The 15,323-nt window shown below is 54.0% G+C and overlaps 2 protein-coding genes across 4 annotated transcripts in view; both read right to left on the reverse strand.

Moving 5' to 3' along the window:
- Window positions 1-6,053, reverse strand: part of MX1 (MX dynamin like GTPase 1) — a 34,637-nt gene extending 28,584 nt beyond the window's left edge. Inside the window, exons 1-2 of one of the 2 annotated variants that reach the window (XM_078071613.1) lie at window positions 5,858-6,053; window positions 4,373-4,600 (exon numbers count right to left, since the gene is read on the reverse strand). The gene's annotated coding sequence lies outside the window, so the exon portion shown is untranslated. Of the gene's footprint in view, window positions 1-2,263; window positions 2,371-4,372; window positions 4,601-5,857 lie in introns of those variants that run through there. The other variant, XM_036108022.2, reaches the window with a different exon arrangement.
- A 5,098-nt stretch (window positions 6,054-11,151) lies between these two features.
- MX2 (MX dynamin like GTPase 2) overlaps window positions 11,152-15,323 on the reverse strand; it is a 30,016-nt gene continuing 25,844 nt past the window's right edge. For both annotated transcript variants that reach the window (XM_036108021.2, XM_078071634.1), the window contains exons 13-14: window positions 14,898-15,152; window positions 11,152-13,631 (exon numbers count right to left, since the gene is read on the reverse strand). In XM_036108021.2, the coding sequence (XP_035963914.2) occupies window positions 13,401-13,631; window positions 14,898-15,152 (486 nt within the window). In that variant the 3' untranslated portion in view covers window positions 11,152-13,400. The remainder of the gene's footprint in view (window positions 13,632-14,897; window positions 15,153-15,323) is intronic.

Consider the following 15,323-nt stretch of genomic DNA (forward strand, 5'->3'; position numbering starts at 1 on the left):
CCCCCCAGCAGCCGGGGAGGCCTCTTCGCTCACTGCCAAGGTTTGGGGCAGGGGGTGGAGATACTAGCTAAGGCGGGTCTGTGAACTCTCCGGTGTCCGCTGTCCATTGGAGGTGGCTGTCCAGCTGCCCCTTGCACTTTGGATTTCAGAGGGGGCAAGTCTACCAGCGGCTTCCAGACCCAGACACCATCCACCAGCAGCGTCACTGGAGAATCTCTGCGGCGGGGGGCGAGGGTGGCATCCAGGGTGCCCAATGGGCTGCTCCCGGTGTGGGAAAGCCTTCTCAGCCCAGACCTCACAGAGGTCTCCCAACCCCTGATAAGAACCACCTACCAGTGCATCCTGCTGAATGCCTGATTCAAAGTCCAAAACTTGTCCAATAAAATTAAGTCCAGTTTTTTTTTTATTTTTTTATTTTTTTTAAATTTTTTTTTAAATTTTTTTTTTTAGATTTTATTTATTTATTTGAGAGAGAGAGAATGAGAGAGAGCACATGAGAGGGGGGAGGGTCAGAGGGAGAAGCAGACTCCCTGCCCAGCAGGGAGCCCGATGCGGGACTCAATCCTGGGACTCCAGGATCATGACCTGAGCCGAAGGCAGTCGCTTAACCAACTGAGCCACCCAGGCGCCCTAAGTCCAGTTTTAAACATAATCCTGGCAGAACTTACATTTACTTTTTCTCTAGAGAATGTTTTGCCTTCCAAAAACCCACTGACATTTAAATTTTTCATGAGGGAAGGGGAGAACATCTTGTGCATTAGACCTGATGTACTCTACCGAGCCATGCTGAGCTCAGTGCAGGGAGGTGGGGGAGGGAAGCCAGGGAGGAAATGGGGGGGGGGGGCTGTCCACATGACAGGGGTTCCTGGCCATCCTGGCCAGCAGCTCTGTTCCAAAGTGGAAAACTGACATAGTTAGACATTTTAGGAGCCGTCTGGGACTGACAGCTGGGGGTTAGCATCACTTGACCCTGCTTCTGACAAAAACCCGATTTAAAATTTGACCAAATAATTTCGAGAATCCTACATGCACAGCTCAGCGCTCACCCGTGATGGAGAGTGCAGGTCTCAGGGCCTGGTTCCCTCTGTCAGCCCCCAAGACTGTCTTACCTTCCTCCACCCCCGAAAACTAGGATGTCCCCCGCTCAGTCCCACCCCGCTGCACACGCCACAGCGAAGGGAGACCCTGGGCAGCCCTCCATCTCCGGGGTTGGGGGTACGCTGGAAAGGGCACCTCCCCAGACGCCTTGGTCCTCCCACCTGCCGCTCCTTCCTACTGGGCTGCTCAGCCACTCAGAACGCCCTCTAGCGGGGACCCTCCACTCGAACCTCCCCGTACTCAGCAGGATAGTGCAGACCCCTCGTCTACGCACTCCCACTGTTGACTTGTCTGGTTGGCACTCCTCAGCAGTGTGAAAAGTAATAAAATTAAAACCTCACTAAGGTAGTGGGGAGGCCGGAAGGGGCCTGTGCCATTCCTCCTCAATCATACCAACACTGTCAATCACAGACCCCAACAGCAGAGAATCATCAATTAGGGGCCCCAACCGGGAAAGATGCACACTGCATCTCCTACAAGAGATCGGCCACTCCTGCAACTCAGCCAACAAGAAACTGCCATCTCCCCGAAACCCTTGCATTTCTCCAATGGACTTATGTTCAAACAGCCCCTCCCAACCCCCTTCCAGAAAACAACATTCCTGTCCTTTTGTTTGTTGGACTTGTCTAGGGTTTGGCCAGAGCTTGCGTGTCCCGGATTGCGGATCTCGGCTATTCCCAAATAAACCCTCTTTCGCTGGCAAAATTAACTCACTGTTTTATTTTCAGCGGTAATAGCAGGAAATATAAAAGGAACCAAGCGATGGGCCACCTTTAAGGTGGGCTTGGAGGCCCCGCACGGGTGGAGATGAAACTTTCTTAGTGCGCACCCCTTGACTAGCTCCCTGGGAGACCCCCTTGGCCGCCATCCCCTCCGCTTGCGCACCTCCCCCAGCAGAAAAGCCCGCAGGGCTGGGTGGGGGGGCTGTTTCTGATGAGTCATCAGCAGCATTAGCAGCCTGTTGGCCAGGAGCAGAATCCGGGGTGCTTGAGTCCAGCCAACATCTCCATCACTATTATCATCACCATCATTACCGTCACTAGCTTCTGCAATCCCCCGAGCCCCCCTGGGGAGCTGGTCTCCGCAGCCACCAACCCGCCCCCCCGCAGCTCGCTGGAAGGTGCCGGGACCCAGAAGATGCCGGATCCAGGAGCGCGACACTCACCTGTCCCCGCGCGGCCGCGAGCGTCACCGGCAGCCCCTCGGCTTTTATGCAGCGCCAGGCGCCGCCCCTCACTGCCCGCCCGCCCCCGCCGCCGCCGCCGGGGAGAAACGAAAGTCCCTGGAAGCGAGGGAGGGGGGCCGGCGCGGCGCAGAAGCGAAGCGAACACCCCACCCCCACTGCCTCCCCTCGACCGCTGGGAGCCCGCCGGCCGCTGCGCCCCCGGGTGGGCCCATCTGCAGCCTCTGCCGGGCGCTCGGGGTGTGCTCGTGCCCATGCCGGGCGCGCGCACTCGGATCTCCGGGAGCTGGAGGGAAATGCAGACCCCGGGGCCACGACCTGCTGGATCGAAACTTAGGTGCAGGGCCCAGGAAGCCAGTTTGAGAACGGCTGCTGTGCTAGCCCGGAGTCATCCAGAACTGAAGGTAGCCTTGAACCTAGGCAGACCTTAATGCCTGGTCTACGGAACAGGTGCCCTGATAATTGGGTGTCTTAAATTCCTGCTAGTGGTTCCCCCGGATCATTCCAACCCCGGCAGGGATTCTCAAGCATTCATTCTATGTTAATGACCGGCAACCGCCCTCCCCTTCCCCTACAGTGCTCGCCCAGCCAACTTCCCCTCCCCATGCAGACAGTTGTCCTTAAAAATAAAAACAATTATTTTACCACCAAAAGATGGGTTTATTTGGGAATAGCAGAAACATTGTAAATCGGGACAAGCAAGCTATGGCAAAACCATAGCCAAGTCCAACAAACAGAAAAGGAACAATATGTTATGGAGAAGATGCAGGAAGTCGGGAGGGGTTGTTCTGAACGAAAGTCTGTTGGAGAAAAGCAAGCGTTGGGGTGATGGCGGTTTCTGGTTGGCCGAATTGCAGGGGTGGCCGATTTCTGCTGGGAGATGCAGAGTGCACGTTTCCCTGTTGGGCCCTAACTGACGGTTCTCCCCTGTTGTGGAGTCTCCTGCTGGGTCTGTGATTGGCATGTGATTGATGATCATTCCGGTCATGACTCCCAGGGCACGGCTCCCCTACCAGCCTCCCCACCTAGCATCCAGAATCCACTTCAGTGAGCTTCTCTTTATTTTCACTAGACCCGCATCATCTTTTTCCTTGCCCACCTCAAGTCCTCTCTGGAATTGGGCTCATCTGATTTCTCCAGGATGGCGACGGGTGGAAGGCGGAGGCTGAGGGCAAGCAGGCCCAAGAGTGGCCCTCCGTGGGTGGGGAATACCATTCTTTTTGGAAGAGGCCGGCCCCTACCTCCATTCTCCTTAGCTCAGCTCGGAGTCGCAGACAACAAGCTCCCCAAAGACCGTGTTAGGAAGGGTCAACCCCCACTCCACTCGAAGGCCCAGAACCTGCCTCAGCTCCAAGCCTGGGGTCAGGGAAAGCGTAGATGGAAGGGAAGGAGGTAGATGGAAGATGCGGACGAAGTTCCCTTGCTCTGCAGGGCCTGGTGCTGGGGGCCGGGCAGGCCCGGCCAGGATGGCCTGGCGGAAGAACACAGGCTCTCCCCATAATCAGTGAGCAACTTTGGTCCAGCCACTCATCCCTCTGGGCCTCAGTTACTTCCTAGTCATGAGGAAGAGTGACACCATTTCCTGATGGGCTGTGAGCAGGCTGGAGGAAAAAGTGCACGGCTACACGGGAGAGTGTGAGCTGGCGTGCAGACAGACATCAGTCCGAGGAATGATGGGACTTTTTCAAACACAGGACGCTCTCCCCAACCACTCTTGTTGAGGAATGAAATCAGAAAGGACCATGGGCAATAGTGACAACCGGGTGGAACCAGCCACCCCCCGGGCCAGGACTAGGGGAGGTGAGTGATCTGTCTGGCGTGTGAACTGAAGGTGCCGCTCACCCGCTGGCTCTCAGCGGCGTGAGCACCTCCCTACGTTTGGCGCCCAGACACTCCACAAGCCTCCCCTCCGCAACTCCAGGGACTCCTGGTCTCAGATTTTGGTACCTCGCTGTTTCTAATGTGCTCATTATATGAAGTTCCCTGAAGAGCCCAGGGGCTTGTGAGGGGTGTAATTCAGAAATAATATGATAATGACTTCCATGTGCTGAGTAAGTACGTGCTACATGTCAGCCTATGAGACTAAGTCACCTTCACATCCATCCTATGAGAGGAGTAGGGTTATCCCTCCCTTTTTACACGTGAGGAGACGGAGACCCAGGATCAGGTCACTGCTGGCTCGCACAGCTCCGAAGTGGCCAGGAAGCAGGAGAGCTAACACTGTAACCTTGGGTTTTAGTCCTGTGCTCTGGAGCATCTTCCCTTCTGTCTTCCAGAGCTCACAGCCTTCCACCTGCATTACTGACGATTCCTTCTCCACTAAAAACGAACAACAAAAAACCCACGGATTACTCTCTATTCTACCAAGTAAGTGTCAAACTCTCAGCTTTTGAGAATTGTCTTTCAGGCTCCACACCCTATTCAGACATCCCTAAATGCAGCCCACAGTTCTGTTGCCTGTCCTTCCTTCTGGGCTCCCAGAGACATTCTCCTCCCCTGCCAAGTCCCCCCCCGCCCCCCACCCCCGGTGATATTCCCTGTCTGTGCAGCTGCCCTGGGGAGCTCCTTCCAGCCCCCCACTCAGCCCCCTATCTTAGCTCAGTCTCAGATGCTCTTGCATCTCCGATGGATGTTGTGGATAGTGGGGGGAGGTGGCTGTCACCTCGATGGGGGTGTCACGTCCACAAAGGCAAGCTTGCATCCCTCCAGTGCCTACCACCCACCGACTAGGTACTCAGTAAGCATGGGCTGAATTTAACCCGACTGAGGGGCCCAGCCCCCCCAGCCCCTGGGGCTCCCACTACGGTCAGCTGGTACTGTCCTCTTACTATTGTTTTCTGCGTCCATGGGAAGCATGGTAGCCAACAATGACAGTGACCCCACCCCCTGCTGCTAGCGCGGTCACACGTGCCCAGGGCACTCCAGGTCTCGCTGGTCCTTGTCCAGCCCTCGCTTCACCTGCCCGGCCCGGCCCTGACCCGCTGAGGACAGCCGTGCTGGGGTTCGTGGGCAGCCACGCCTGGCAAGCTCCGAGGCATCCTCCCTACCTCCAAGCCAGTGCATTTCCGCCCAGCTTAAATGCTGTAGGGTGCCCCACAGCAGGGGCGGGAGTGGGTGGGGTATTCCTAACTGCTTAGCTTGGTGGGCCAGGCCTGCCCGTGGCCAGCCTCACCTGGCTCAGCGCCGCTCCCACTGCTTCATGTAACACCTTGCCCGCTACACACAACTCCTCCCGCTCAGGGGCGCTCCTCCTTCTACCCCTGCACGCTGGGCTTCTTCCCAGCTCACAGCCTCCCGCCATCTTCCCCAGACCTGGCGGACCTGCTTCCTCAGGGCCCCAGGTTCCCTCCCATCCCCACCCCAACGCAGCCTCATCACACTGCCTTGACCTCTGTGAACGCCCGTTCTGCGGGTTGTCCACAGGGCAGCACCAGGCCCGTGGGCTCTAGCAGAGTTCGCGGCACATAGTATGTCCATAGATGTTTCTAGAATGAACCAACGAATGAATGAATGGTGGGTCTGAGGACAGGCTCTGATCCTGCAGACAGGGGCCTCAGATAGCCCCCGGGGAATTACCCTAAGCATCTCCTCCCCGATCTCGCGTTTCCCAGACAACTCGGTTTCAGTTTCAGTTTCTTTTCTTCTTCCTGGAGAGCAGAAATGAAAGTCTTGAGAGCTGGAGGAACGAGCGAGGCCGGGGGACGAGAGAAGAGCGGAACCGGAGGGGGAGGGGCGGCGCCGGTGGAGGCTCTCTGGCCGGGGTTCCTCTCGGATGGGTAGCTCGGCCTGGACGCGGTCCTGCGGGGGCGGGAGGGGGCGGGAGGGGGCGGGGCGGGGGCGGGGCGGGCGCGGAAGGGGCGGAGCCAGAGGAGGGAGCCGCACTGGGAGGAGGAGGGGCGGCGCCGGTGGAGGCTCTCTGGCCGGGGTTCCTCTCGGATGGGTAGCTCGGCCTGGACGCGGTCCTGCGGGGGCGGGAGGGGGCGGGAGGGGGCGGGGCGGGGGCGGGGCGGGCGCGGAAGGGGCGGAGCCAGAGGAGGGAGCCGCACTGGGAGGAGGAGGGGCGGCGCCGGTGGAGGCTCTCTGGCCGGGGTTCCTCTCGGATGGGTAGCTCGGCCTGGACGCGGTCCTGCGGCGGCGGGAGGGGGCGGGGCGGGGCGGGGGCGGGGCGGGCGCGGAAGGGGCGGAGCCAGAGGAGGGAGCCGCACTGGGAGGAGGAGGGGCGGCGCCGGTGGAGGCTGTCTGGCCGGGGTTCCTCTCGGATGGGTAGCTCGGCCTGGACGCGGTCCTGCGGGTGCCCGGGAGGGGGCGGGGGCGGGGGCGGGGGTGGAGAGGGGGTGAGGTCTGGGGGGGGCGGCGCTCGTGGGGCGTCTGACGCCGTCCAGGCCGAAGGGCCGAGCAGTGCGCCCCCGCGCAGCGTCCCTTCTCTGCTGCCCGGAGCGTGAGTGTCCTTTGCCCCGTTTTGTTTTCTCCTGCATGGACCCGCGCCATAGATTCGTGCTTCTCGAAGGAGGGGCCAGCAGCATTGGCTTCCCCTGGAAGCTTGTAAGAACTGCAGGGTCTAGGGCCACCCTCAGACCACTGAATCAATCTGCATTTTCAGGGGATTCTCCAGGCACTTTGTGAAAGCTTATTTTTCCGATAAGGGAGGCAGTAGCACTGTGACCCGCCTTCCCAGGACCTTTCCCAAAGGGCTTCTGGAACTGGGCGCAATCTGTTCTTTCCACCAATTCTCAAATTGCAACCCAGGCCGCTTCATTCCTCCTCTGCCTGCGACTGCGCTCAGTATTTCATACTATAGAAAGTGGGATGCTTGCTTGGGCAGCCCATATATAGTGTAGGAAGTGGAGAGACCCCCACACGATGTCTCTACTAAAAATGCCATCCCTTGGCTGTGGAGCATCCATGCCATATTAACCCTGTCAGATACGCGAGATCAATTTCTTTACACACCATCTCCAGTAGAGCAAGAATCAGTCAAACAGGAAGTGAAGGCTCAGAGAAGTGGACTCCTTTGCCCCAAATCACACAGCTAGTGAGAAATGGCGACTCCTTTCCATGTTTTCACGAGCCATCCTGTTCTCTGTGTTGCCTTTGCAAGCACCCGCCAGTCATCACTCATTGCTCCAAAAAAACATTTCTAAAACATCTGCCGTGTTCCAGGTACCATGACAGGAACAGGCTGCTACACTGAAGAGTGTCAATCACACTCATTTGGGCAGCTTTAAGAAAAAGCCAGTCAATTCTATTTACAAAATGCCATCCTGATCCTGATAATCCTGTGGACCTTTCATTTGGGCTGCCATGTTGTGGTAACGTACCAACATGTGACGTGGCAAAGAACTGATGTCTTTGGCCACGGCCACCAAGGGCCTGAGGCCTGTCCACAGACCGGAGAGTGAGCTTGGGGGCTGTATCGGTCTCCCGCAGCTGCTGTAACAAATTGCCACAAACTCAGTGCCTTAAAACAACAGACACTTACTGTCTTACGGTTCTGAGGCCAGAAGTCCAAGGTCAGTTTCCCGCGGGGCTGAAGTCACAGTGTTGACAGGGCCACGCTCCCTCTAGAGACTGGACAGAATGCTTTTCCTCGCCTTGTCCAGCCTCGAGAGCTGCGTTCCTTGCTTGCCTTGGCTCATGGCCCCTTCCTCCTTCTCCAAAGCCAGCAGGGTGCGTCTTCTGATCGGCTCCTTCTTTGCATTGGGTCTTGCTCCCCCTCCCTCTCCTGAGGACACCTGGGATGGCATCTGGGGCCCACCTGGATATTCCGGGGTCCTCTCCCCATCTTGAGGTCTTTAGCTTCCTCAGACCCATAGAGACCCTTTCTCCATTTAAAGTAGCTGCCCCCCAGGGCGCCTGGGTGGCTCAGTCGGTTGAGCGTCCGGCTCTTGATTTCAGCTCAGGTTGTGATCTCAGGGTCGTGAGATTGAGCCCTGCACTCGGTGTGGCATCTGCGTGAGATCCTCTCTCCCTCTTCCTCTGCCCTCCTCCTGCTCGAGCTCTATAAATAAATAAATAAATAAAATCTTTTAAAAAATAAATAAAGTAGCTGCCAGCTGAGGAAGAAGGGCAAAACTTGGAGAAAGCAAGGGCCTTAATTTGGGGCCTCCAAATTGCAACTCTGGGAGCACATATGCCAGAGTAACCAGAAAAGTGTCCCACTCGGGTAGGGAAAGCAAGGCGGTTTTATGAGAAAGAATAAGGCAATCACGTGATTTAGATAAGGAAGAAAAAAACCCCGTGAGGGGCACTTGGATGGCTCAGTCGTTAAGTGTCTTCGGCTCAGGTCATGATCCAGGGGTCCTGGTCAGCGGGAAGCCTGCTTCTCCCTCTCCCACTCCCCCTGCTTGTGTTCCTTCTCTCACTTTGTCTCTGTCAAATAAATAAATAAAATCTTAAAAAAATTTTTTTTTTAAGATTTTATTTATTTGTGAGAGAGACAATGAGAGACAGAGAGCATGAGAAGGAGGAGGGTCAGAGGGAGAAGCAGACTCCCTGCTGAGCAGGGAGCCCGATGTGGGACTCAATCCCGGGACTCCAGGATCATGACCTGAGCTGAAGGCAGTCGCTTAACCAACTGAGCCACGCAGGCGCCCATAAATAAATAAAATCTTAAAAAAAAAACCAAACCCGTGAATTCAGTGCTAACCAGCTGAGCCACTTTTGATTACCAGCTAATCAATTCCTTTCTTAGTGCCCTCAAACAAAACTATTCCTGGTATGCGTTCGTTAACTCTTCTCTCTTCGTCAAGTTCATATCAGCAGTCTGTGGTCAAATTTGCCAGTCATCCTGTTGGATTTTATGAGCAACTGCTTGTAAAACAATTACGGATTCTGACCCAGTTCAAGAGCTCATTAGTTAGAAAGTAAAATGAAGCCTCAGCATGGAGTCTCTCGTGTGCAGAGATTGTATACAGTTCCGTTCACACTCAGGTACCGGGGACTAGGGCCATTCTTCAGCCCATCACAGAAGTGAATCCTCCCCAAGCTGAGCCTCCAGCTAAGAGTGCAGGTGCCTGGCCCGCAGATGGGCCAGCCCCATGAGACACCCCCTGGGAACCTGAGGCACCTGCTGAGGAGCACGTGAATCCCTGATCCCAAGAAACTGATAGGAAATTTCAGGATTCAGGATTCAGGATTCAGAATTCAGGAATTCAGGATTCCTGAATGGGAAAGTCAGGTAATTTCATGACAAAAGCCATCGTAGGGCCTCACGGGGCAGAAACAAGATGGGAAATCTGGATTTGTTTATCCCATTTGTTGATACCTTTTCATGAATACCCTTTGGTCTCATCACCGTACCGTTGATTGAAGGGAACACACCTCCCTCCCCACAAGAGCACCTGCCGCCCCTGAGCCATATCAGGGTAGCAGAAACACGGGGGCGTGGCTCCATACCCCGGCCGCCCACCAGACAGCAATGACAGCGGATCTCACCAGCAAGGGGCTGTCCGGCAGCACCCAGGGGCAGGGGAGAAGGGAAGGTCCCCCAGGGTAAGGGAAGCTGTGAGAGACTACTCACACAGCGGCCAGACCGTCTGTAAGAACAGAGCTCTTGCAGCCACCGCCCAGGAAACCAACCTGTTCTCTGCAGTGACCAGCCCAGGTAGGCAGCCTGTTGTAAGTCAGACGTAGGAAGCCCCACTGCTCTCTACCAACAGTCCAGAAAGCTGAACAGTAATCTCCATAACCATTAGCTCCAAATGACTAGGGTTTGCTTAATAACTGACAGATTCCCTAATTCTTTGTCCCTATTCCTGATTTCGGACCAACCAGAGAAAGCCGAATATAGACCCCTAACCGGTCACGCGGCATGCCTGCTTCTAGTTAGCGCCGCAGGCCTCCCCGGGCCGCAGCCCCCTCGGGGAGAGCCCGGAGCCTCCGGGTTTCCCACTGTGAAGCCTCGCCTCTCCTCTCCCCGCCCGGGGTCTCTGCCAAGCCCTCGGTGATGGCGGCTGACCTCCTTGCACCAGTCTGGCTGAATGGCTTCCTTCTGCACTTGCTCGGAACAAAACCCCAGCCCCACAGCAGCCGTGGAGGAGGAAGCCATCGTGTGCATGTGTGTGTGCGCGAGTGAGTGGCCCGGGCGTAAGAAGGAAGAGCGGAGGACACGTCTGTGTCTCTACTCCCGTGTTTTGTTCAAGGAGTGTCCCCAGCTGCGGAGATGTGGGGGTGCTGTTGCAGCCGTGGGCTTATTCTGATGGGTGCGCGGCCCGCTCTCAGCCCCGGGCTGCGCCCTGCTGGGAAGCCGGGTGCTGTGCGCCCCGCTGTGGTCCCCAGAAGCCAGGTGCCGCGCTAAGCCCCGGAGCCTGGGACCGTGTCCTGATTTGTTAGTAGCATCTCTGCAGATGTCATTAAGTTATGGATCCCGAGATGAGGTCGTCCTGACTCCACCTGACGACTGGTGTCTAGAAGAGAAAGGCGAGGGACATGGGCCTGAGAGACACGGAGAAGGCCGATGCAGACCGGGCAGAGACCGGCCGGCGCAGGGGCCAGGCCCGGACCGCCCAGGACGGCTGCAACCACCCGCAACTGGGGGAGCGGCCTGGACACCTTGTCCCTCCGCTCCAGTGGACTTCAGACCTCGAGCCTCGGAGTGTGAGAGAACAGACCTCTGTGTGAAGCCATCCAGTTCGTGGTACTTTGCTGCGGCAGCCCCAGGACTCGGGGACGCCAGGCCTGAGCACATTCCCTGGGTGCGGGCACCTGGGCTTGGGGTCGGTCCTGAGGTGGCAAATGAGAAGCTTTGGCCGAGGCTCTGTTGTATGTGTGTGTGTGTGTGTGTGTGTGTGTGCGCCCGCACGCTTGCACTTACGTGTGAAATGGGGAAGCTTTGAATATGCAATTAATGGAACAAATATTAAATATCAGACTTTATTTTTCTCAGACTTTATTTTCACAACAGCATCTATAATTTAAAGGTTAAGAAGACAACAAAGGGAACAGGGACAGTGGGTCTTCTCAGCACTGCTATTTGTGTATGTGACCCAACTCATAAAATGAGGGGAAAAGTCCAAATTACAAAAGAAAAAAGAAAAGTAAAGGACACCAAAACTAAGACCAATATTTTCTCTTTCATACGCTCTTTTCATAACCATTAGCTTCAATATTGCAAAGGTTCTTCAAAATCTGGGACACTTTACAAGGTTCCCAGCCTTTGCCACTTCTATTCAAGGTATTATCAGAAAAGCAATCCAGCAAGGTAACGAAACAAAAGGCATCCAAATTGGAAAGGAATAAGTACAATTACCTCTGTTCACAAATTGTATGACTTTATATGTGGAAAACCACAAATATTCAGCAAAAAAAAAACACCCCAAAAATGTTGCATTTCTGGTCCCTAACAATGAACGATCTGAAAAAGAAATGAAGAAAAACAGTTCCACTTACAACAGCATCAAAAAGAATAAACTACTTAGGGATTAACTTAATCAAGGAAATGAAAGACATACTGAAAACTATAAAACATTGCTCAAAGATATTAAAGAAGACATAAATACACGGGAAGACATCCAGTGTTCATGAATTGCAAGACTGAATATTGTTAAGATGCAAATACCACCCAAAGTGACCTCCAGAGTCAGTGCAATCCCTGTCAAAATCCCAATGACATTTTTTGTAGAGAGAGAAAAACCCACTGTAAGATTCACGTGGAATCTCAAGCTACCCCGAAATTGGCAAAACAATCCTGAAAAAGAAGAAGGAAGCTAAGGACTCACACTTCTTCATTTCAAAACTTACTACAAAGCTACCATTATCAAAACAGTGTGGTACTGGCCTAAAGACAGACACAGACCAATGGACTAGAACAGAGAGCCCAGAAATAAATGCTTGCATATATGGCCAAATGATTTTGGATGGGGGTGCTGAGACCGATGGGGGAAGGATGATCTCTTCAACAAATGGTGCTGGGAAAACTGGGCATGCCCGTGCAAAACCATGAGGTCGGGCTCATCTAACCCCACATAACACCTGCCTCACAGAGATCAAAGAACGGGGTGTTAGAGCTGGCTGGGAGGGCTTTAGAAGGGGGGCTGCTCTATGGACCTAGAGAGTAAGGAAGAAAGAGGAGAGCGAAGAATTGTTGGCATTTTTGAACACCGGCTTCGGGACAGGTGTTTTGTAGAAATGGTTTCACTTAACCCTCCTAAAATTCCTCTGAAGTAGGTATTGCTTAGCCTGACGAAGAAAATAAAATTAGCCGTAATCCTCCAATCTAGAGATGGCCACTGGTGTGAACCTCTACATTAAAAAAAAAAATGCTTTTCCTGGGGCGCCTGGGTGGCTCAGTCAGTTAAACGTCTGCCTTCAGCTCAGGTCATGATCCCAGGGTCCTGGGACCGAGCCCCGCGTCGGGCTCCCTGCTCCGCAGGAAGCCTGCTTCTCCCTCTCTTGCTCCCCCTGCTTGTGCTCTCTCTCTGTCAGGTAAATAAATAAAATCTTTAAAAAACGTTTTTCCTTATTAAACTTCTCTTCAGGACTTAACGTAGCAATGGGAGCTCGTTGCAGCCAGGGAAACAGTGCACATTAAAATCGGTGTCGCCCACGCCAGTTTCCCCTGGGGGGCTGGAAACACGGCTACAGTCAACACGGGGAAGCAGGTGGCATGGCTGAATTGCTCTGAGAGTGACCGGCCAAGGGACACCATCTCAAACCACCGAAGTCTGGATTTAAGCCACAGCGCCAGGTGGTCTTCATCATTCATGTGTTCAGTGAGATATAATTCATTAAGGGGCTCGTGTGTAGCAGGTGTCATTCAAGATTCCGGGAATACAAAAGAATATGATCCTGACCTCCCCCCTCTGGGGTCTCTTACAATCTAACAAAGAAAGAGAGCAGTATTTGAGAACGCTGTAACTGGGGGCTGTGGGGCTCAAGGACTGGAGAGCCGCCTCTTTGGGGAGATCAGAGAAGGCCTCCTGGCAGAGGTGACAGCCCCGGGTGCACGTGGACTTCAGATACAAACTGGTGCTGAGCGCAAATGCAGGACAGCAAAGGTGGATGCAGGCGGCAACAGAAAAGCCTGGTTCCAAATGCGAGGCCACTTCTCCCATCCCCTTACAGTGAATGCACAGAAAAGAAAACCCAAAAGCATCGTTGCCCCTCCGTGGACCCAGCCCCTTTAATTGCAGAAATTATAGAGAGCGCGGCGCGCCTGAGCCAGCCGGTAAATCTTCTGCTTAAGGGCTCTCCTCCTGGCAGAGGTGTCGCTCTGCTCTTGAAGCAGCCAGGAATAGTGCTCTCTGTCCTGCAGGATCTGCATCATGGCTTTCTGTAAGCAACTGCCGAACTCTTGGAGAATGAAATACTGAATTATGAATGGGATCTGGTTGGCGAGACGTTTGCTGGCTTCCTGGAAGAGGGGATAAGAAGGGTCAGCGGGAGGGGTCTTGGCCTGTGGTTGCAGCAAAGCCTTGGGATTCTTGGACCCATGGGTAATTGCCTCGATAGGTCCTGGTGGTCCTGTCCACCCCACTGCAGTGGTCAGCACTGAGCCATGGGAAAGTTCTATCTGGGCTGCCTGAGTTCAACGACAGGCAGGTATCCCCTCGGGTACTAAGAACCCACCTGGCAGGCTAGCAAACCCATAGCACACTTCTGGACATCCCAGCCTTCCTGGGAGCTCCGCCCCTCTCCTCCTCCACCCCCACCCTGACTCCACCTCCCCAGAGAGTCCTCTGGGCCCTGCGATCCCCTGGCCCCTTCTGGGAGCAGATTGGGACCTGCTTTAGTGGCCACCTCATTCCCTGTCTGCATAGGTAAGAAGAACAAGTTTGCCTGGCAGCTGGACCTCACATCTGGGTAACTACTTTCTATTCTGATTCAGAAAAGGTTTCAGGATGGGCACCTGGGGGGCTCAGTGGGTTAAGTGTCTGGCTCTTGATTTCAGCTCAGGTCATGATCTCAGGGTCGTGAGATCGAGCCGTGCATCGAGCTCCATGCTCAGTGGGGAGTCTGCTTCTCTCTCTCTGCCCCTCTCCTTCTGCTCCTCCCCCTGCTCTAGCTCGCTCTCTCTCTCTCTAAAATAAATAATCTTTAAAAAAAAAAAAGAAAAGGCTTCAGGAGTTGGGCTTCTTTGCAGGTTAAAATTACTTTCCTTTCTATGCACCCCACATTTCTGTCCATGGACAGAGGTTTGGAAACTCTGGAGGTGATTGGGTCACAGAATCTAGGGAAAGGAATTTTCATTCCTATTTTGTGGAGCCGGTGAATTTGAGGCCGTTTGAGTCCCGAATGCCTTCTGAACATCACGGAAAACTAAATGCTAACTAGTAAAGTTAGTGCTTGTTGTATTTTGCTGTATTCTGATAATAGCAATTTTGTAATTCACGCATAGCATAAAATATAAAGAACTTTGCAGTTGGAATGCATGCTTTGTCACATTAAAAACCTGATTCCCAAATTCCCAAATTAATTAAAAGTTCCTAGACAGGGTTACAACTATATGTTGTAACAACAGGGTTATAACTATAAATGAGACAATATGTGAGCATTTCTCACTGCAGAAGGGGCTTCAAACCGAGTAGCGGCCCCTCCCGCCTTCCCCTGGGAAGCAGCTTCAGTCAGAATGCCTGGGGTCTGCGGGGCCAATACCCCCGCCACCGACCTATGTGCTCACCCAGAAATAGGCATTCAGGTGCACCCCAATCTCAGTGATGGACGACACCGAAGACAGATCTTTTGAGAATGGCAGTTTCAACTCAGGATCCTTCAAGGGCTTTCCCGCTGGGTTAAAAACCTCTTTCCGGACTTGGTTCAGAACCACGCTGTAAATCTCGTCTTGACAATAAACCAGCTGCTCCATTCTGAACTGAAGTCGGATCAGATTTTCTGCTGTTTCTGCTTGTCTCGTTTTTATGTCTTCAATCTTGTTCTGGTTGGATAAGAGAAAGCACGTGACTTCTTGCCTCCCCCTTGTTGTTTTAAACATCGTAGGAAGTCCTATTATGTTGGGATGGTATTAGACGTAATTTCAGGTCCAGGAAGGCCTTGATTTTACATGGCGACTCTGAGGAGGACCGCTGCACCCCATGCTGCTATCCTC

This window comes from Halichoerus grypus, chromosome 1 (assembly GCF_964656455.1).
Source record: "Halichoerus grypus chromosome 1, mHalGry1.hap1.1, whole genome shotgun sequence".
Classification (NCBI taxonomy): Eukaryota; Metazoa; Chordata; class Mammalia; order Carnivora; family Phocidae; genus Halichoerus; species Halichoerus grypus.